This window comes from Populus euphratica, unplaced genomic scaffold (genome assembly GCF_000495115.2).
Source record: "Populus euphratica unplaced genomic scaffold, PopEup_1.0 scaffold12.1, whole genome shotgun sequence".
Taxonomy (NCBI): Eukaryota; Viridiplantae; Streptophyta; class Magnoliopsida; order Malpighiales; family Salicaceae; genus Populus; species Populus euphratica.
The window spans coordinates 2,718,167-2,740,269 of NW_011499858.1; the positions used below are offsets into that span (position 1 = coordinate 2,718,167).

A 22,103-nucleotide genomic window follows, 5' to 3' on the forward strand; every position below is an offset into this window, starting at 1 on the left:
ATCCAAGTTTTATAAGTTAACGAGGTTGGCATTAAATATTTTTTGGACTTATTTTTTTTCATCTCATAATTTGACATTATAAAAAAAATTGGGTTTTATAACTTTTTTTGTTTTCTTTTCTCTTAGATTAACTGGTTTCATAACCTTTTTTATGAGTTTTGAGGGTTGATCCAAATAAGTTTGGTCCTTAATTTAGCTTATATTTGTTATATATTTTTTTATCCTTTTTATGTTTCATTTTGTTTTTTAATTTTATTATGTAATGTTTGATTAGTTAAAAAATAGATTTCAAGGTTTTTTCAAATTTGTTGTTTTTGGTCAAATGCCTTGTTTGACAGGCTTAATGAATTATCACGGGTTGCCATTGTTTTTTTTTTTTTTTTTTTTTTTTAAAAGTGACTTTTCCTATTCAACATTGGTTTTTTCTCTTCTTTAAAACACATTTGCATCTACTAAACATCATTTTCTTCCTTTAATTTTTTGATTTGACATGGAAACACGTGTCAAAAAAACTAGTAACCAATACTAATTGAGAAGGGGGATTCATTGTTTCCTCCTCACATATCATTGTTTATATGAATAATAATTTATTTTCTCTCCCTTATTCTTTCTTTGTTTTTGTTCTTTTACTTTATTTTTTTATTTTTGTCATTCAAAAATAATTTTTTTATTTTTTAAAATGCATTTACATTGATTAAACATAATTTTATTTATTTATTTTTTATTTGACCTGCAGTGAATCACGAGTCATATAACATAATTTATTTATTTATTTATTTATTATTTAATCCTGGAATTCATTGTTCCCCTCCTTATAGATCATTGTTCATTAGAATAATGATCTATTTTTTCTCTATTTTTTTATAATTTTTTTATAATTTTTTTATTTAATATTTTACGGGTTAACCTGGCTTACTTTTTATTATTATTATGAATTGAGTTTTATAATTTATTTTGATTTATTTTCCATAAGATCTGTCTCAATATCATGACCCATGTCACAAAATTGGTGGGTTAACCCAGTTAGTTCTTTTTAAAAAAAAAAAATCTTTTTTTTTTTATGGTTTCATACTACAATATTAGGTTGATTAAGAATTAAATTTTATAATTTATTTTAGTTTAGGCCATTTGGTTCTCATTACTAGGATTACATGTTTGGCATTATCTTTATAGTTTTCAATTTTTTCTGTCAAGTTATTCTTATTTCATGATCTAAATCATAGATTTAACTAATTAATTCAGGTTGATTTTTTTTTATATATAGATTATATGTCTATCGTATTATCTTAAGTTGATTTAGACAAGTTTTTTTGTTTTTTGTTTATCTAATTTCACACTTCCAATAACTAAAAATATTGAAACAAATCATTTGTGCCCCTAGCCTATCATGCATGTCTATTTTAAGTGATGCATGATTTGCTGGGCATTCTTGTACGCCTCAAGTGATTATTAAGATCTTGTTTATTTTTATATTTTAAAAATATTTAAAAAAAAATAAAAAAATTTATATTTTTCTTTGCTTTAAATAATTTTTTCTTTATATTTTCAAATCATTTTGATACCCTGATATAAAAAATAATTAATTTAGGTTATTTTTATTTTATAATCTAAATCATAGATTTAACCAATTAATTCAGGTTGATTTTTTTATACATATAAATTATATATCTATCTTATTATCTTAAGTTGATCTAAACAAGCTTTTTTGGTTTTCTGTTTATCTAATTTCACTCTTCCAATAACTAAACATATTGAAACAAATTATTTGTGCCCTTGGCCTACCATGCATGTCTATTTTTAAGTGATGCATGGTCTGTTAAGCATAAAAAAAATTATTTTTTTCTTTGTTTCAAATAAATTTTTTTATATTTTAAAATTATTTTGATATACTGATATAATTTAAAAAAAACTAAATAAATATTATTTTAATATATTTTTAAATAAAAAACATTTTAAAAAACAACAATAACTATATTTTTAAACAAATCCTAAACCAGTTTCCTTTTAAAGATACACAGCGGACATCTAGTCCGGTCGTTGCTCGATCGCTTGCATGTTTATTACATGCTTCAGAAATGGAAATGGACGTTCTCATCACTCTATTCACAGGGGAAGTAAGTAAATTAATCATATTGTTGTAATTAATGGGGTTTAATTTGTTTGTTTAGTGACAAGCTACTAAATGATGAAATTAAATTAAAAAAATTAATTAAACCAAGATATTTCATTTAGTATTTTTTAAATGACGCTAGTTTTTTTTCCAATTCTTTTTAATTTTACAATATATACTTTCAAACAAATCATAAACCAGTTTCCTTTTAAAGATACACAGCGGACATCTAGTCCGGTCGTTGCTCGATCGCTTGCATGTTTATTACATGCTTCAGAAATGGAAATGGACGTTCTCATCACTCTATTCACAGGGGAAGTAAGTAAATTAATCATATTGTTGTAATTAATGGGGTTTAATTTATTTGTTTAGTGACAAGCTACTAAATGATGAAATTAAATTAAAAAAATTAATTAAACCAAGATATTTCATTTAGTATTTTTTAAATGACGCTAGTTTTTTTTCCAATTCTTTTTAATTTTACAATAAGCTTGTCTTTATATAAAATTATTAAAATAATATTTTAAAAATTAACTAATTATGCCATAATTTTCAACTTTTAGTTTTTTATGGTAATAATAACAATTACTTTATAAATAATTACATGTAAACCTACTATGCATAATTTTTAAAAAACTTTTACTCATGAATACTCAATACTAATAAAATTTATATTTTGTCATTTTTAGTATAGGTGTTTTATAATATATTTTTCAAATTTATTATTTGTATATTTATTGCTAATAAATGCACATAAAAGTTATTGATTCATTATTTTTATTTTTATAGAAACTTGCTTTGAAGATTACAACAAGTTTTTATGTAAAAACAATGATTTTGAAAAAAAAATTGTTTTTGTCAAAAAAAAGAAAAAGAAACACATGAATAAAAGGGAGTTTATAATTTTTACAAATATTTATTTTAATTGTATCATATTTTTATCCAATAAACCCCGTTGCTAATAAAAACAATATATAGCATTTATATTTTATTTTCTCAGGTATTTGTTTTAATTACATTGTCAATTCAAATCATGGTGTCCTTATTCAAGAATGCCCCGTGACTGTGTGGGGTCACAGACCAGTTATACACATGCATGTAAACTTTTTAGGAGGTAAAGATGTTTCCGGGACGCTTCTCTTGGACTCTTCGCGATGCATAGTATATTTTCCAACCTGTCTTCGTCTTTCATGAAAGAACGGAAATACATAATGGATCCGTACGCTTAATAGATAGAGGAAAAAAGAAGCAGAGTTAAGGTAATTACATCCGGTTTATTTTTGTATTTTATTTTTTAAAATTAATATATTTTCAGATTATTTTAATATGTATTTTTTTAAATTAATATATTTTCAGATTATTTTAATATATTGATATCAAAAATAATTTTTAAAAAATAAAAAATATTATTTTAATATATTTATAATTATTTTTTTAAAAATAACTGCAAGTACATTTTTTTCAACCATGCTATTAGGATATCGTATAATGAGATTTTATTGTAGAATGTCTACTTCGCCCTTCTGGTGACATGTAATTACTTGAGGCAAAAGAAAGAGCACCCTGATTTTACTGCCCACCTAACACTATAAAAAATGCCCATTTGACAGAAAAATGAGCAGGACAAGCGGCAAAAAAATAGCCATTTCATGAAGGCTTAAAGAGCCATGTGATCCTGTGACCAGCCATGTGAGGAGGGAAAAGAAGATCAACAGCTATATATATTTAGGTAATATAATATTACTGTGTTGGTTGGTTTTTAAAATATTTTTAATTTAAAAATATATTTTTAATTTTTAAATTTATTTTTAAAACTAAAAATAAAAAAATAATTTTAAACAAAAAACAATTAAAAATTTTTAGAGCACGCGATCAACCATAAAACAAGCATAGCTTTAATAACTAAGGTAAGTGTTTGATTTTGTAGTTAAATTTATTTTTGAAAGTGTTTTTCTGAAAATATATTTTCTTAAAAAGTGTTAAATTGATATTTCTAGATGCTTTTTGATAATTTTTATATGTTGATGTTAAAAAAATTATTTTTTTAAATAAAATATCATTTGAATATATATTTATATTAAAAATATTTTTTAAAAAATATTATGTACCACTTTACCAACACACACAATGAATAGCCATACAATTGAGTTATTTTTGGTCTATTTTGATATGGTGATTTTTTATTTTTTTTACATTAATTTTAAGGTGTTTTGAGGGTTGTTAAGTGGTTTTTTTTTTAATATTTATATAGTGGTTTATTTTTTTTTGGTAAAAATGAGTTGAATATTGGGTATTTGGGTTAGAAACATGGAATCTAATTTTATAATCACAAGAGGTGATTGAAAAAAAATTAATCAATGACATATTGCTTACCACTATAGACGACATGTTGCCCACCTTTCCAAAAAATTCAGAAACAAATGATGCATCATCCTATTCTAATAATAATAAAAAAACCCAAGTGCAGGCATGATCTTCTAAACCTGGTGCGCTTGGGTTTTTATAGTAAGGTTAAGCACTTGGTATACAAGGATATCCAGACTATCTTAAGGTTAAAAAAGTTATGGTCTTGTGACCAAGGATGACAATAGGTAAATTTGAGTTGAATTTTTTGATACTTATATTTTATTATTTATCAGATAAAAAATTTAAATATTTATAAACTACTTGTCGGGTGTTAGGTATCCATATTAATATATATTACTTACTACTATTTATTACTAAATAAAATAGTTAATATATATGCTTGAAGTATGTATATGTAAATTAAATGACAAGTTTATGTTTTATGTTAATAGATACATGCTATATTAAAAAAATCTAAATACTATATAATTAAATTTATATGATATAATTATATATTTATAATAATATTCATATCATATTTATTATTATTATTTATCATAAGTTTATGTTTTATGTTAATAGATACATACTATATTAAAAAAATATAAATACTCTATAATTAAATTTATATGATATACTTATATATTTATAATAATACTCATATCATATTTATTATTATTATTTATCAAGTAATGTAACTATTTAAAAAATATCCAGCTGTTTAACCATTAGATTAAAGATTAATTGCATGTTTGACATTAAAGTTAAACTTGTTTTTCATTAAGATTTGAATTTATTTTACATTAAATTAATTTATTTTAGTATTTTTAATTATTTTGATATATTAATATAAAAAACAAAAATTATTATTTTAATATATTTATAAATAAAAAATATTTTAAAAAACATCATCCTATACTCTCCAAACTCCAAAGCAGCATGCGCTAGTGTCAGAGATTCATAGTTAAATTTTATAATCTTAGACTGTTTTGGTTTTAAACTTTTCCGCCGCCCAAATTGAATTAAAAAACTTATATCTCTCATTGAAAAAAATTCTGAAATAAATGAGACTTAAAAACCATTTCAACGCGGGATTCAATTCATTTTTTCTTTGCTTGTCTAACAACGAAGGGGGTGGGCCCAAATAGTATTTATATGTATGTGGCGTGGCATAGGGTATGCAGCAGGCAGTGGCGATTGGCTGGAGACCCATAACCCGCACCTGATTGGTTCATGAGATTTAGATATTTTTCATCAGCCAGAATGGAATTAAAGGCATAATAAAAAGGAGAAGCTCTTAAAAAATAAAAACGTTGTTTAGTCGTACCCCTTGTACCGTGTTTGGGTGCCCGTAATATAGATTTGTGTTGTTGAAAAGAGGATTTTCTCAGCAATGTTGGAGGTTGATACCCACGTATAATGGCCACAACAATTGGAAGACTTCGAAATAGTAAAGCTATTGATTGTAGTAGGGGGGGAACTTATTTTTATCTAGATCTTGCATAGTATTTTCATTTTTTTTTGTGTGTGTAAATTTTCGTAGATATACTCTTACATTAATCATGGTATTTCTATCCAAATGGAGGAATATATCTGTTTTTCCTCTCCCATTTCTCTCCCAACCTAACTCATCTTCCATTTATGAAGTAATATAGAATCTCTTGTGAACAAGATGAATATAAATAACTCTACGTTTTTTTTTTACATTTTTTTTAATTTAAATCATTCATACATGGGAACTCCATCCATGCATAATAATTCTTGAAATATCAATGTGGTCTACGGATGAATTTATTATGCTAGCACAAGTTGTAAGAAAAAGTTACTTAAAAATCCATCCCTTGGAGCATAATGGCCATTTCCAAGAATCCACCATTGAAATTTAGCTGTTGACATATTAACAAAAAAAGAAAAGGAAGGAAGATCTTTGTTTCAAAGAAAACAGGTGGAGAGAGAAAATTGTGACCAAAGAAAAATATTGTGTCACAAGAAGCTTTAAATGGTAGTTGGTCGATGAGGGTTTCATTTCTTTCCATCTTTCTTCTTAAGGACTAAGCATTCTTGAAAACAAACCTCCACCATCACCTCCACCACCACCTCTACCTTTATTTAAAACCCAAATCTGAACAGATCAAAGCAAAAGCTATAGACACCCTTTAAAACAGGATATTCTCTTCTTTTTCTGGTATTTTGTGTCATTTAGAATCCATAAAAATGGAGGTTTATCCATACCCATCTCGTTTTTCCATGTCTTCATTGTGTTCTTTTGGGAATTTTGTTGATAAGGTTAAAGAAGTTTGTAACTTCGTTGTTTCAGCTATTATTGGCAACATATTCTCTGCGATCTTCACCTTTTTCTTTGCATTAGGTTTGTTTATCTCTTCGTTCTCATTTGGTTTCTTGTTTTTTCCATGTAAATGAAAGTTTTTTTTTTCTTTTTATCATTTCTTGATTGAATGACATGTGTTCTCTTTATCTGTTTCATGTTCTCTGATCTGGGTTTGTTGGGTTTTCGTTTTTGGGTTTCTGTCCAATCATTCATCCTCTGTTTCATTGCAAGTCTTAATTCAAGGAGTTGGGTTTCCTTAAGATTATGCTGAAAAAGATTGGAGCTTTTATGTTAAAAATGATCCTGATATCATTATTTTATCGGATTTCTACAGTGGGAAAAAGGTTTTGGCATATAGACAAAAGGGCCTTTTTGGTTCGTGTTCTTTGTAATCATGTTCATGCTGTAGATGATGTCTGATTTCTTAGAGTTATTAAGGATCTAGTAAAAGACTTCATTTTTAAGAACTGTTTGGTAGTTTGGAAGTTTTTGTTGAAGGAATTGGCATTATTTTTTGTAGTGGGCACTTTGTTAGGAGCCATGACTGGGGCATTGATAGGCCAAGAAACTGAAAGTGGGTTTGTTCGAGGGGCTGCAGTTGGAGCCATATCAGGAGCTGTTTTCTCAATTGAAGTATTCGAGTCATCTCTTGTTCTATGGCAATCAGATGAATCTGGGATAGGCTGTGTCCTTTACTTGGTGAGCAATTTTAGCTTATCTCTACAAGCTCTTGAAGTGTAGGCAATGGCAATGAGTTGTTGAAAGTGAATATCGACTCGTGTTTGTCTTCTATATTGATGCTTTTAATTAGCTTGATGTCTTTGTTTAGCTGAGTGATCCGATTACTGATTTTTAGCTGACTGATTCGATTACTGATTTTGAACCCAATTATTGTGAACTTTTAATGTGGTCAGATTGATGTTATCGCAAGCCTTCTTAGTGGACGACTTGTTCGTGAGCGCATTGGTCCTGCAATGTTAAGTGCAGTACAAAGTCAGGTAATTCGGGATCCAAGGCATTGTTGTTGATGGATTAGACAGCACTTTCCTTGCCCATTATGATTTGCTTTCGTCTTATTTACTAGTTCTTAGTTACTTGTTAGTTATTCTCTACTCACAAGCTGAATTCATTCCATAATACAATCAGATGGGTGCTGTGGAAACAAATTTTGAGGAGATCCCAAACATCTTTGACACTGGTGGTTCCAAGGGATTACCTGGAGATTCTCTCGAGAAGATCCCAAAGATCAAAATCACGAGCAATAACAATATAGATGAATCAGGAGAGAAAGTCTCTTGTTCTGTTTGCCTCCAGGTTTTGTCATTTTTTCCATTTAACTATTTCCGGCATTTTTTTTCCTTTCCCTTCTAGCTGGTAACTAGACCTGTGATTGATTGACGTTCCGAATGTTTCATGCATCCAGGACTTTCAGCTGGGAGAGACGGTCAGAAGCTTGCCTCATTGTCATCACATGTTTCACCTACCTTGCATAGATAAGTGGCTACTTAGGCATGCATCCTGCCCTCTGTGTAGAAGGGATCTGTGATGTTTTTGTAAATTATGGGATGAGAAATGTTTCTTTTGATGTGTATACTGGGATTACCATTCTTGGCTTCTGTCTTTTGTTTATTATCAGCAGATGATTAGTTACTCTGTTGCTGTTCATTTGAGCATGCCATGCCATTGGCTCGATCCTTGTACTAGATCTAGTTATTTGTATAAAAGTTTTGATTCTTCTATCCTTTTCCAGTTTCCTTGATATGCTGTAACTGTAAAACGTGGCTGTTTAAGGATGACCATGGAGCTATAGTGATAGACCAGCATAAGATCCCAACATTGATCATTGGGGCTGTGCATATTTAAGTAGGCTATAGAAACAGCATACAAAGTTTTTGAAAGGTTAAATCTTGATTCAGGTGATGTTACTTTCTGGTGCTAGAATTCTCCAGAAAAAAAGAGAGGCTTGTAATCAACCCAGGATGAACATATAATCTACAGAGATCTCATTACTGAACCATTTCTTCGCAAGCAATGGGATCTTATTGTAGCTAGTGGATTATATTCTGTCAGTATCTATCATGCAAAGCACCGTACTCAATAACTCCGCTCATCCGGAAGGCTGAAAGATGGACCTAATCGATGCCCCACTCTACTCAGATGCCAATATACCAATAAATTCGTTGGTCTTGCCTCTTTAAAACACAGCATTAATACAGTATAGCTACCTGTTCCTTATGAAGCCTCAAAGACAAACTTACAATAAATTTTGCATGGTCTTGCCTCTTTAAAGCACAGCATTAATACAGTATAGCTACCAGTTCATTATGAAGCCTCAAAGACAAACTTGCAATAAATTTTGCAAAGATATCCACACAAGGAAACTGATAAGGGATATTTAGATCTTCACCCCTTCATTTTCCTAAATAAGAATTGGATAGAAAGGGAGGCCATCAACTTCTGTGGAGGTTAGTGTTTGAATTCTTTTAATACAGTGGTCAGAAACTCAATCAACGAGCCATTCTAGCAAGAGGGTTTTCTTCTGTTAAAGAAACAAAGACAAGCTTCTAACTAAACCGAATAGTCGGTGAAAAACTTGGAAAATGTCAATGCAGTAGGTCTCTTCTTTCTCTACAATTGGCTCAACTCCGCAGCAGAATTAATTCCCTTAATAAAAGCATGGAGTTGAGTGATCAAGGCTAAATTTTCAGTTGGAATACTTTTCTGAGTTTATTTTGGTTATTCTGTACTGTAGCTGCACTTTGAATAGCGGATCCGTGTTCCCTGTTATTGAGTAAATGCCAAGTATTTACCCCAATTGTATAGTAATTTTAGACTGGATGTGGTTGAGAAAATTGTATATATTTTTTATTTTTTAAAATTTATTTTTGAAATCAATCTATTAAAATAATCAAAAAAATAAAAAAAATAAAATTTAAAGTAAAAAAAATAAAAATTAACAAAACAATATATTTTAGCTTTGCGTCAAGAGTGCACTGGATAAGAAAACTCAAATAAGTAAATTTTTATTAGGGTTATGCATTGTTTGGTTCAAATTAAAAAATAAAAATAAAAATAAATTAAATCGCTACAATTAGGTTCATTTTATCCATGTTCAGTTTGAGAATTCAGTTTCTATTTCGGTTGGTGTGAAAAAAAAAAAGAAGAAAAAACTTTCAATTTCTTTTGAAGGTGAGCTTAGCCATCTCTTCCAGAGTTTTATTTTTATTTTCCAGAAATAGTAAAAATCCTCAGCAAAAATATTTTAGTTTATATATTTCACTTAATCACAGATGATTTGGTGGGTACTCAACCAAACCATCTGCACACCCCCAGCTGATTCCACTCCAAATCACAGATTATGTTCCAGATTACACCTATCATTGTTTTTTAAAATATTTTTAATTTAAAAATATATTACAATAATATATTTTTTATTTTTTAAAAATTATTTTAATATTAAAACATCAAAACAATCTAAAATCATAAAAAAAATTAAAAAAACTTTTAAAAGAACTTCTCAGAGAAACACCAAATGCGTAGAATGAAAACAAGCTTCGTTGAACAAGGAAGATGAATTCAACTATATAGTTATTAACCAAATACAATAAGCTTTTGGTTTCTTTACACGATAATAGCTCAACTTTAATTCAATCTTCCTTTACGTACACGTGTTATAATCCGTAGCAACTAATTCCAATACCTTCTAGTTGAATTTAACCACCCTCAGCCAAGCTTCCCCAGATTCTAAGCTTGCAGCCATGACATTGAATATTGGACAAGCCATGGAACCCAGCCTTAACGTTAATTACCATTGGCTATTTGAGATTTTTAGGTGAGAACTATTTGTATTTGAGTTTTAAAAATATTTTTTAAAAAAATTAATTTTTTTTATTTAAATTAATATTTTTTTGGTATTTCTAGATTATTTTAATGTATTGATTTCAAAAATAATTTTTAAAAATAAAAAAATATTATTTTTAAAATATTTTAAATATAAAATATTTTAAAAATTAATCACAAGTAAAACAAACTCCATCTGGTCATCTTTTTGCTCCATATAAATGTATTGGAGGAGGGACCACTGAGGCTTATTGTAGTTGTGAATGACCAATTTGAATTATTATCGAGAAAGGCAGACCCATGATGTGCAAACTATATTTATGCATGATAGGTACTGGCCAGCACTCAAAAATTAGATATTTTTTATAGTTTTAAATAATTATTTTAAGGTTGGGTTGTTGTAAATTATAAAATATTATATTTTTTGATATTTAATGATAATTCATATGACCCACCATTGAATAATATTCCAAACCCTTTTAAATTACTATATATTTGAATGTCGTTTGATTTCTAAGATATACAAATGTTGTCTTTTTTATTCTATATTTAGATGTTTTTATACTATACTAATATATAATATCATTTAATATTACGAAAATAAAAAATATAATATTTTATTCATAAAATTTTTAAAACTCTATAAATAATAAAATATCAATTTACATTTTATATTTTAAAATATTTTTAAAATTTTATTCAATCAACTTTCTATTTAACTTTCTTATATATTATAATGATGCTAAAATAGTCAAATATTTTCTTAAATATTCCTGATAAAAAAGATAATGGTTAAAATTAGTTACAGTTTTAAAATCAAACAACCATTTATACATGCATTAATGATTATTCATTTGGTTAATTATTAATCATCCATTTTATTTCTTAATTAAGATCTATATGAGCAAATAAATTTAACAAGTTTGAATAAAAATATATAAATTTAATGAAATCGAATAAACACACATGAATATTTTTATTGCGGCATTGTTATTTTTATTTAATGAAATCGAATAAACACACACACACACAGATGAATATTTTTATTGCGGCATTGTTATTTATATTCTTGAAGGCATAAATTCTGGATCACAAATTTTGAGCCATCTTTGTCTTGCGGCACCTGGTTCCTATGAAGCAACAAGGAACAGGTGCTTCCTGAATCTCAATCCTTTCTAACAGCAGCTGCTTTCGGGCCCCAAAAGCAGCATCTTCATGTGATCTTCTCACATGATAAAGCTTATTGATTGATTTAGAGGAAAAAAACACCTTCAATCAAGATAAACCAAACAATGACAGGTCAAGGTTCACCACATATTGTTCTTCAAAATGTTTCAAGTATGAGCTGCTGTTTTAATGCTCGCCTCCTGCAACTCTTTTTTTTTTTCAAATAAAGAAGATGACATGAGGTCACGCTCATGACATTTTCATCTCTTCTTTTAGCCCTTTTCAGCTACCCATATCTCATGATATGGAAAGCCGGATTATATTTAATCATTAAAATTTTGATATTATATTAAAAAATTATTTTAATTTAATAAAATTTATATTATTTTTTAACATAAATTATAATACGAGAATAACACCACAGACCAGCAATAATCATTTGGAAAACATACGAAGAAATAAAGCGAAGGGGACTTTCTGTTTGATTTAGCAACGAAGTTTCTGTCGGCAATTCTATCCTGATAGCATACAACAATGCCGCAATAAAATATCCATCTATCATGGTGTTGGATCATTTTCACAGGCATAAAATCTTTGGCAAAGGCACATTTTTTTTTCAGTGAAATCTTTGACTGTTCCATCTTTTTACGCAGAGAAACAACTTGACAGAAACTGATAACACGCAAGAAACAAAAAAATAAATAAAAAAATCCAGCCGTGTGGACGAGGTCTAAACGGGTTGGAAACCAGGGGATAGGACCGAGGCTAGAAAATCAGCTGCTTTAGACATGAGAGAAACAGTGTAAGCCACTCAGTTACTCTTACCATTACTTGATCGGCACACAATATTTCAGTAATTCATAAAATACTCCTATGCTAACCCTTCTTACAGTTCAATGCAATGGCCAATCAAACGTTGTTTCCTACAGCCAATAAGGAACGGGATTTCCTTGTTTGATCAATTACTTGTTCTATAAGCTAAACCAGACAAACACCGATTATGAGATGAGCTAGCAGTGCCACTTTACGATAGTGAGCTCCACTTTGTTTTACTGGGTAACTTGAACTGCACAAAAACATTATCCTCTATCTACAGTTTGTAATTTTTGCATCTCAAACTTCTTCGTTTATTAATTTAAGTATCAGATGGCTCTCTAAAACATACAGGAAACTTTATTTTACGAGTTATACCTCATTCAAAACAATCCAGTTCATTATCAGTTGTGGAAAGCTTAGAAAATCCTTTGAAGTTTTTTATGTGACTTCGTAAGTGGCACAAAGCTTGTTCATTACCTTCTCAACTCAGCCCATTCCCATCTCTTGTATCTAGCCTTAAATTATTCCATGACTGATAACATAGAAACTCTGAGAAGGAGAATTACAAATCTTTGGCCATCCTCGTTTACCCTAGTAGGTCTCCACCAGCTTGCTCAGCAGGTGAGAGTACTGATAGAGGTTGTTCTAGTGACCCGGCAATAGGCCAGGGTTCTTTCCATACCTCTATATAACATTCAGCTTACTTTCCTATGCATAAATAACTTTATTTTCCAGAGAGAACATGACAAACTGATGTTCAAGAAAGCAGACATTATCACAAATCCACTATGCCAAGGAGTAAAACTCACTATATAGAACATTCTCAAACATGGATCATCCCAACACGGTCTCCACAAGTTAGAGAAGGAAAATCCATATTAAGTTGTCGCCACAACCATCGCCAGCGACATCGTTCCCCTTCAAGGTCCCACTTTAATAGCCCAAAACATAAAAGGCCATCACGAGTTGAAGATAGAAGTCTTGCACGCTAGATAAAAAATCCTTCATTATGCTAGAATGTGTTGAAAACTCGCCTGTCTAAAGACTTCATTACCACGAAAATAAACTTGGATAACTATGACAAGGAAAAGCCTTTAAAACAGAGACGTCCCCTTCATGACTCTTGGACGTTCATAGGCAATCCAAGAGGTCTTGTATGAAATAGGCTGGTGTATCTGGAATTAACGACAAATTAAATAATATTTGGTTTAAAATTAAAATGAAATATATCAAAAATAAAAATATAAATAATGAAACTCTTGTTTTTATTAGATTCAAGTGATCTTTTAAAACAATTATTCATAAATCAAGATTCCCCACTTAACAAAGAGGTTATTAAGATTGATTAAGATAATAATAAGATAATAATTATAACATATGTTAATAATAAAATTTCTTGAATTTAAATAATAAAGTTGATGTTAAGAATGTATTATATTTATTCTCACACGATTAAGATAATCTTTTCACCTTGATAAAAATAAACTTAATTAACATAATTAAGAATAAAAACATAGATAAATAAGATAAAAATAAAGCTATGATATAAATTGACTAAGTTTAATATAGAAAATGATAAATATAAACAAGAGATCAGTGATAATATCATATTAAATAAAACTTGAATATTACAAAAATAAAAAGAAAGAATAAAAAAAAGAGCATGAATCTTGATTTGAAAATCAAGATGTTTGAATGAATGGAAAATGTCTCCTTATATAGGTTAAAATCTAAAATTATTAATATGGTGATTAACTATTCATCTGGTGGCTGAACAAAACATCGTTAATAAAATCATAATTTGAATAAATGATCTTCATAAAAGTTGTAGATATTTGTCTTAATTTCCAACCCAAAAATAATGGGTTTATTTGGGCTTGTAGAACTTCAAATATAGGCTGAACATTAAAAAATATTTGGGTTTTAGAATAAATTTAGATTTTTTTTTATTGCTAAGACTTTAACTTAAAAATGAAAATATCAAGTCTTAGGCTCTTCATGAATACAAGCCTATTTCTTAACTTTTTATTAAGCTAAATCACACTTGAATCTGATATTGACAACTCTAGTTATAACTTAAAAATTAAGTGGTGTTCGAGTTTGAAATGAACAAACCTAACTAGTATTTTTTTTCTAAGCTTTGTCATCTTTTTGTCTCTTCACATAAACCCCAATTTCAATAATTAAATACATTAATCAATCATCTGAATTATGAGATATGTCTATTTTACAAACCCATATTTAAAACTAAACATTTACTATAACTTTATCTTACCAAATCAAAAAGAAAGAATATATTATCGGACTTATTATTATAATACGCGCTTAAATTAGAGAATTTAGTGATACTTTAAGTGTAATATGATGATATAAAACTTAAATAAAAATGTATTTTTAAAAATTTATCCTACTTCGCACCATTTTTCTACTGTTCATAAATTTATTAGACCACACATTGCTTTTATTTTAGAGATATTTAACAAGTCTTTAAAGTTAGGACCAAGATTTTTTTTTTGGATTCGAGGAATCCCCACCCTCCGGAAAGCGTACTTTGTGGGTCTAGGTAAGCGAGTAAAACCTCAGCTATCCCAGGCTCTTATAAGAAGTGTACATCCTGACTTGAACTCGAGATTTGCTATACAGATTTCAAACCCTTTGCCATTAAGCTACGCCCCTTGGGGATGTTATGACCAAAATGTTAATGCCAAAGATTAATATCATCTACTATCACCCTATAACAACACAAGTTGGTCAGGGTTGAAACTCTATGATACCTGTCTAAAATTATAGTTATAGTACCTTTTATTGTCTATTTATCAATATAATTGTAGATGTTGCATTCATCTTTAGAAAATGCACACTCTAATTCTTATCATAAAATCTACTTATACTTAGTAGGTTAGCTTTAACACCATTTACAAACAAAACATTATGAAAAGTAAGTATATCAGGAATATTAATACTTCATTTACCTTTTATAGTAGTTGTGCTTCTATCTCTAAAGGTTATTAATCCTCTACTTAAGGATTCAAATATTTTGAACTGACCTTTATCTCCTAACATATATTTAGAACAACAAATTGTTATTTATTATTTTTAGTATTGTATTTGCTACTAAACATATTGCCTTTTCCTTAACTATCCATTGGTTTTTTTATTTTTGTTCTATTAGAATTTTCAAGCTCTTGGGATTTCTCATATCCTATTAACTTACCAAGTTCTTTCTATAATACATAATTGATTTAATGCTAAGTTAATATTATATTCTAGATCTTAATTTTTATTAGAACATCTATTTTCTAGATTGAAAATTTTTATTCTTTTTCTTTCCTATAATTTCAAATTGTTGATAAATATAAATAAATTTGCCATTTAACTTAATTGTTTGGACTTTATTTGACTTGTTTCTAGGCATGAAAACCTCTTATAGTTTATCTTTTAAAAAGATAATTCTTTTGGAAGAGGATCTATCAATATATTTTTTTTATTGAATATCCATGCATTGTGTATCCTAAACCTATACATTCAGTGTTAACCTTTTAAGCTTTCAATAATCCATCAAGTTTATGTCTTGCTGATTGTTTCTTTATCTGTTTGTAGACTGTCAGCTCTTTTTCAAGTGCTTTGAGTTTAGTGAGAGACCTATATATCTCTACTTTTGACAGCTTTAGAGCCTTAACTAGATTGTTCTTCTCATTCTTTATAGTTGTTAGCTTGTCAAAAAATTTCTTGATTTTTTCACATAAATCATCATAAGCTTTCTGCAAACTTAATTCATGATTGACAATAACTAAAGTAATATTTAAATTACTGAAATAACTAACAATTTAGTTTATATCATAGCTATTAAATTTTTAACAGTTTGGTAGTTATCATAATTACTTAATGTATTAATAGTTTTGTTCATGTTAGTACATTAATCAAGACCAAAAAAAGCGACAAAACAAACTTATTATCAAACGATATATTAGAATTTTCATAATCAAATTCACCACTTAATTTAATATTAAAGGTTTTTTTTTATTTCTTTTGAAATTAGAGTATTCATTTCTTAAGTTACCATATTCTAAGAATTCAAAATACTTAACTCTTTCTTTAGATTTAGTTTTACCTTTACTTCTATTTTTTGATTCATTTCTTTTGAAAAAATCTTTCTCTTTTTAAAACTTTATCATTGTTGTTTTTCTTAAACATAATTTTTTAAAATTTCCTAACTACAAGAGCAATATTTTTACTATAAAGATCATTATTAGAGGAATAATTATATATATATATATATATATATTTTAACAAATATAAGTGTAATGGACTTACATTTTTTTTTATAAAGCAATGTAGATTTATGAGTTTATAAGGAACCTACCAATTTTTCAACACGTATAGTGTCCAAATCCTTATTTTCTTTTATTTTTGTTACATTTGGCTGAAATCTTTCATGCATACATCTTAAAATCTTTTTTATATTTCATGAGTCCTCTATTTTTTCTCCTCTATTAAACCTGGAATATACAATATCATTATTTTTGGCGTAAAAATCATTAAAAGATTCAATTTTCAGTATTCTTATCTCCTCAAATCTTGAGGCTAGTATTTGTAATTTAGAGTTTTTCATTATCTTGGTTCCCTCATGAGTAACTTCAATATCCCAAGTTTCCTTGTCTATCTCACACATGAGATTCTATTAGATTCACCAGGAGACACTATCATAAATAAATATTCAGGCCATTATTATTCCAATTATAATCAGTGGATTTGTCTTTGGTCTAGTAGTTGAAAAGAATTTCAAGCTTGGCCCATTCATAATTAACTGAGTACCAGGCTTTCTTATATAGTGATTTGAGGAAATCTTTCATCTTTAACTTCTAGTAGTTATACTTATTGTTGAATTATAGTGGAGAATTCAATATTTACATGTTTAACAGGAAAAATAGATTCATTTTAGAATAAGTGAACTTACTCTGATACCATTTGATAGTCTGGTTTTTGTTCCTTTTATGTTAAGAAGCAATCTACTAACCACTTTGCAAACATTGATCAATAACTAAATAAATATAAGTGTGGAAAACTTAAATGGAAAATTTATTTGGTTATAAATAAAAAAAATTTCAAAAGATAAAAAACCCCTCTAGGGCAGTCAAACCTAAGATAAACAACTTTGACTAATTTAAAAGAATACAATAAAAGTATTTTTACCTATAAATATTTTGTATATATATCTTACTTGTCAAGAAAAATACTTTGTTTTTTCTTGTATCCTAGTAGCTTGCAAAACACTTAACCATCTTCAAACTATTGTCATCCTAGTCAGTACATCCAGTTGCTAACAGTTAATACAGGAATTCCTCCTAGAAGTCTGGTGGCTCTCTAACTCTTCATAGAAAAATTCTCCTTGAAAATTTTATTCACACTCCACTCATGTATTAAAAGTATATGTTACAAAACTTTGTGTAACTCCTTAACTAGTTAGGCACTTCTACTACACTGCAAGTACTGCTCTTTTATCAATCATTATATACACATCAATGTGATAAGGATAAAAACCTTTGATAAATATTATCTTCATTATATACTATGTTATGGCAAAAAAGATAAAGACTTTGTGGTTATATCATGTTAGTAGAAAAGAAAAAGGTGAATCATAGGATAAAAAGGAAGGAATTTTTTTTGTAAACATAGTATGGTGTGAATACACTCGGATAAAGATTACCACGATTACCAGTGTTTGGTGTTGTCCTTATAGTTTGTTAATTATGTTGTGGTAATGATATATATGCAAGATATTAATTAAGATGCCATAAAAAAAAGTACTTTAAAAGTTCACATTACTCAAAACTATTTTTAAAAACTAAAATTAAAAGAGTTTTTCTATTATATATTATGATGTTCCGAAGGATGAAAACATTACTCAATCGTTAGGATGAAATTAATTGAAGCATATTTCATAGTAGACGAGTAAGCCGCTAACAAATCCAATGAAAAAGATCATACCCATATCTATTTTTTTATTTTATTTTTAAATTTAATGATTAGAGTTATCAAGTTTGCTTTTTCAATGTAAAAGCTCTTTTAATCCAAGGAATTGTAGCTATTTTTGTGTAAAAAAGTCTCAAATTTAAAGTTTTTTTATACAAAAAATTAAATACATTTTGAATATTAATAAACTCGGAAGTCGTTGAACTTAATTAAGATATTCTAAATTCCAATGATTTGTACAATAAAAGGAATTTTAATTTAGCTCAAAATGAAATCTTGGCAATCCACCAGTACTGAAGATTTCTTTCGTAGACGTGTAAAAACAAATGATGACTTTCGCCAATGTTTCTTAAAGCCCTCTCTCTCCCGCACACACATGCACTCGAAACAGTCCATGAGAGTCCGAGACCACCACTATAATATTTATCATTAAGGTAAGACTAGCAATTGTCTAACCCATTTAATAATTAAGTGCACAGACCAAACAACAACAAGAGACAACATACAATCTTCTCAAAATTCAATGACAAAATCTTAACAGATATACAAGCTTAATGCTAATTAGCTGGTCAGTTAAATCCATCATCTAGGTTCCTATCAAGATGTTGAATCAGTATCTATCTATTATCCTCCCATGAATATCAAAATTAATTAAATATTATATTCTGCAAAGAATATTTTCCAATCAGGTAGTCCTAAAGACGACAGAATACCACGTGTTAGCATCACTAAACATTAATTAATGATCCAGGAATCATGCAGACAACAAGCATGCAACAAAACAATGCTGTGATGCAGTGAAGGGGAATCATGCTAATGCTTATATTAATACATTTTGAACCTTAATTAAGCTTGGAGTTACCATTTCTAATTTTGTTCATAGCGAATGATGACACACAAAAACTCATGTATTACGTAGAGGTCCTCAAGTTTGCATGGATTATATGCCGTCCGAAGAGAAGACTTAGTCGTTGAATTATGTCATATGGAGAGTGACTCTATAAGATATATACTTGCTTTGTAAATATTGGTCTGCCGGCAATGGTTTCAATTTTTGTGACTAAAAACTGCATCCTTTCCGACAGCGATCTTCCCTCTTCATCAATACTCTCTTTCTCTTCTTTAATCTATCACATTCTAGGGTAATGATGTGTCAAGACTAAAGAAAATGCAAGTAGTGCATCTAAAGCTATCCTAGCCAGCTAGTTTTACAGGGCAAAATTTATATGCATTCAAGTTAAGATGGCAGCAAAGAGCTACTATTATTTGGCAACCCAACCAACATCATTTCCCAATTCACCAGCACCGCCACCGCTAATTCATGAGACCAGAATTGCTAATAATAATCGAAGGCATGATAAACATATATGGGGAGCACTAATTATTGGGATTGTAACAATATCAGTTGTTACTTCACTCTGTTTGTTTTTCAGGAGAAGACTCTTTCCAATTTTTTGGCAAAGATACTGGTTACATAAAGGTTAGTGTGAGACAACATTTGCCTTCTATGATAAATGTGAACCTTCTATTTTGTGAACTGATCAGTTGAGTGGTTGTGGAGGATTAGGAAGTTTGAAAGCTGGCACATTATCACTGAGGCAATTTCAGTTGGAGGAGTTAGAGAGGGCTACGAAGAACTTTAGTGATGATAGCTTGTTGGGGTCTGGTGCATTTGCCAATGTCTACAAAGGGACTTTTGAATTGGAGGGTACTGCTCTAGCGATCAAGAGAGCCCATGCTGAATCATACCAGAACACCGAAGAATTTAGAAATGGTAAGCCTGATCAACCAATGCAAGCATGTACAAGCTTAAAAGTTTGTGAGGCTTATGAGTTTGAGTGGCTGATCTATCCTTGCGTGTATTCTTTTTTTCGAAACAGAAGTGAATCTGCTTTCCAAAGTAAAGCACAGAAACCTTGTTGGCTTGGTCGGATTTTGTGAACAAACTGGTATAGAAATGTTGCATATTGAGTTGTTGTCTTTGTTTTCTGTGCATGTACTAAACGTGTATATGCTTAACGTTGTCTCAAACAGGAGCAAAAAGAACACAAATGCTGGTTTATGAGTATGTACCAAATGGTTCTTTGCTTGATTACATTACCGGTAAGCTTCGACTTCTTGCTTGTAATATCTGCTTTGCTTTCTCAAATATGTGACGTTTTGTTCATCATCTGCATGATTTCCTTGTAGGAAAAGGAGGGAGAAGCTTAACTTGGAGGCAAAGAGTAAACATAGCCATTGGAGCAGCTAAGGGTACGTGTCCTCTTAATTACTGTCTCTAGAAAATAATAAAACTGAAAAGAGTACTAACTATTTATCATGACGTTACTGAAAAATTGCAGGCATAGCTCATTTACATGATGGGATCAAGCCTAGCATAATCCACCGCGATATAAAACCTAGTAACATTCTAGTAGGAGATGGTTTTGAAGCAAAAGTTTCAGATTTTGGGCTAGTGAAGATGGGACCTATTGGGGATCAATCTTATGTCAGTAGCCAGATCAAAGGAACTCCGGGATACCTTGATCCTGCCTATTGTTCAAGCTGTCATTTAAGTCCTTTTAGTGATGTATACAGCTTTGGAGTCATACTCTTGCAGCTTGTCACTGCCCGGCCTGCAGTTGATTTAACAAGAAATCCGTCAAACTACAATATAATTGAATGGGTATGCATAACTAGATATAGAACTCAACTTGATGCAGATCATCATTTAGCAATGGTTTTAATATTTTTTTCTTCATAGTTGAAATGAGATGATGTATGTTGCTAAAATGCAGGCAAGGCCTAGCTTAGAAAGTGGCAGGGTTGAAGAAATTTTAGATGCTAATCTTCTAACAGATTCCTGCGACATGGAAATGATGCTAAAGATGGGAGAACTTGGTCTGAGATGTGTAGTGAAAAATCCTAAAGACCGGCCTACGATGACCCGGGTGTGGCAAGAGCTAGAAGAGGCCTTATATTTAGCCGATAACTTCGTCGACGAAGAACCTTCAAAGGATTATTGGAGATCATCAAGCAGTTCTCGTAGATCAAGGGATCGTGGACCTCGAAGATCATATGAAAATTCCCAGAGTTTTGTCAGCATAGATGGTGTTGGATTTCAAAGGTTTCACGTTGAGATGGATAGCATCTTGTTTCACAGCACAAGCATGAAGTGTTTAGAGGCTGCTAGTGTCAACATTGACATTGATAAGAACAATTTGAGAGGAATAAGCGAAGAGACAAGCAAAGAAGAGATCAGTTGAACATGTAATTGGTCGTGCTTGAGCTTTAGCAACGCAACTTTCTCTTCATGCCAGTGATACCTCCTTCACTAGAAGGGTTGGGGAGCGGTTTTGGCACATTGTTGATAGCCCTTCTTATATATTTGTCCTGAGATATTTGATTTGTTCTGTTCATCAAAATTAGGCAGAGAAGTTTGTAGTCTGCTTAATCTCTGACTTTATCTGGTACTGGAATTTCCTTTCAGTTTTTCCCAAAAATGACAAAGTAGAACTTATGCGCTTGAGCAACCATGGGATT

At 29.6% G+C, this 22,103-nt stretch overlaps 2 protein-coding genes across 3 annotated transcripts; both read left to right on the top strand.

Moving 5' to 3' along the window:
• Positions 1-6,369: 6,369 nt before the first annotated feature.
• LOC105124087 (RING/U-box superfamily protein) lies at positions 6,370-8,527 on the top strand. Its single transcript, XM_011023955.1, has 5 exons — positions 6,370-6,824; positions 7,306-7,484; positions 7,700-7,783; positions 7,932-8,099; positions 8,209-8,527. The coding sequence occupies exons 1-5, from the start codon at positions 6,671-6,673 to the stop codon at positions 8,329-8,331; spliced, it is 708 nt and encodes a 235-aa protein (XP_011022257.1). The 5' UTR covers positions 6,370-6,670; the 3' UTR covers positions 8,332-8,527.
• Positions 8,528-19,526: 10,999 nt separating this feature from the next.
• On the top strand, positions 19,527-21,970 carry LOC105124089 (probable serine/threonine-protein kinase NAK). Of its 2 annotated transcripts, XM_011023956.1 has the most exons (7): positions 19,527-20,061; positions 20,149-20,355; positions 20,462-20,530; positions 20,616-20,684; positions 20,772-20,834; positions 20,924-21,246; positions 21,359-21,970. In XM_011023956.1, the coding sequence occupies exons 1-7, from the start codon at positions 19,824-19,826 to the stop codon at positions 21,824-21,826; spliced, it is 1,437 nt and encodes a 478-aa protein (XP_011022258.1). In that variant the 5' UTR covers positions 19,527-19,823; the 3' UTR covers positions 21,827-21,970. The 2 variants fall into 2 exon arrangements, with proteins under 2 accessions (XP_011022258.1, XP_011022259.1); XM_011023957.1 differs by lacking the exon at positions 20,462-20,530.
• Positions 21,971-22,103: the final 133 nt, after the last annotated feature.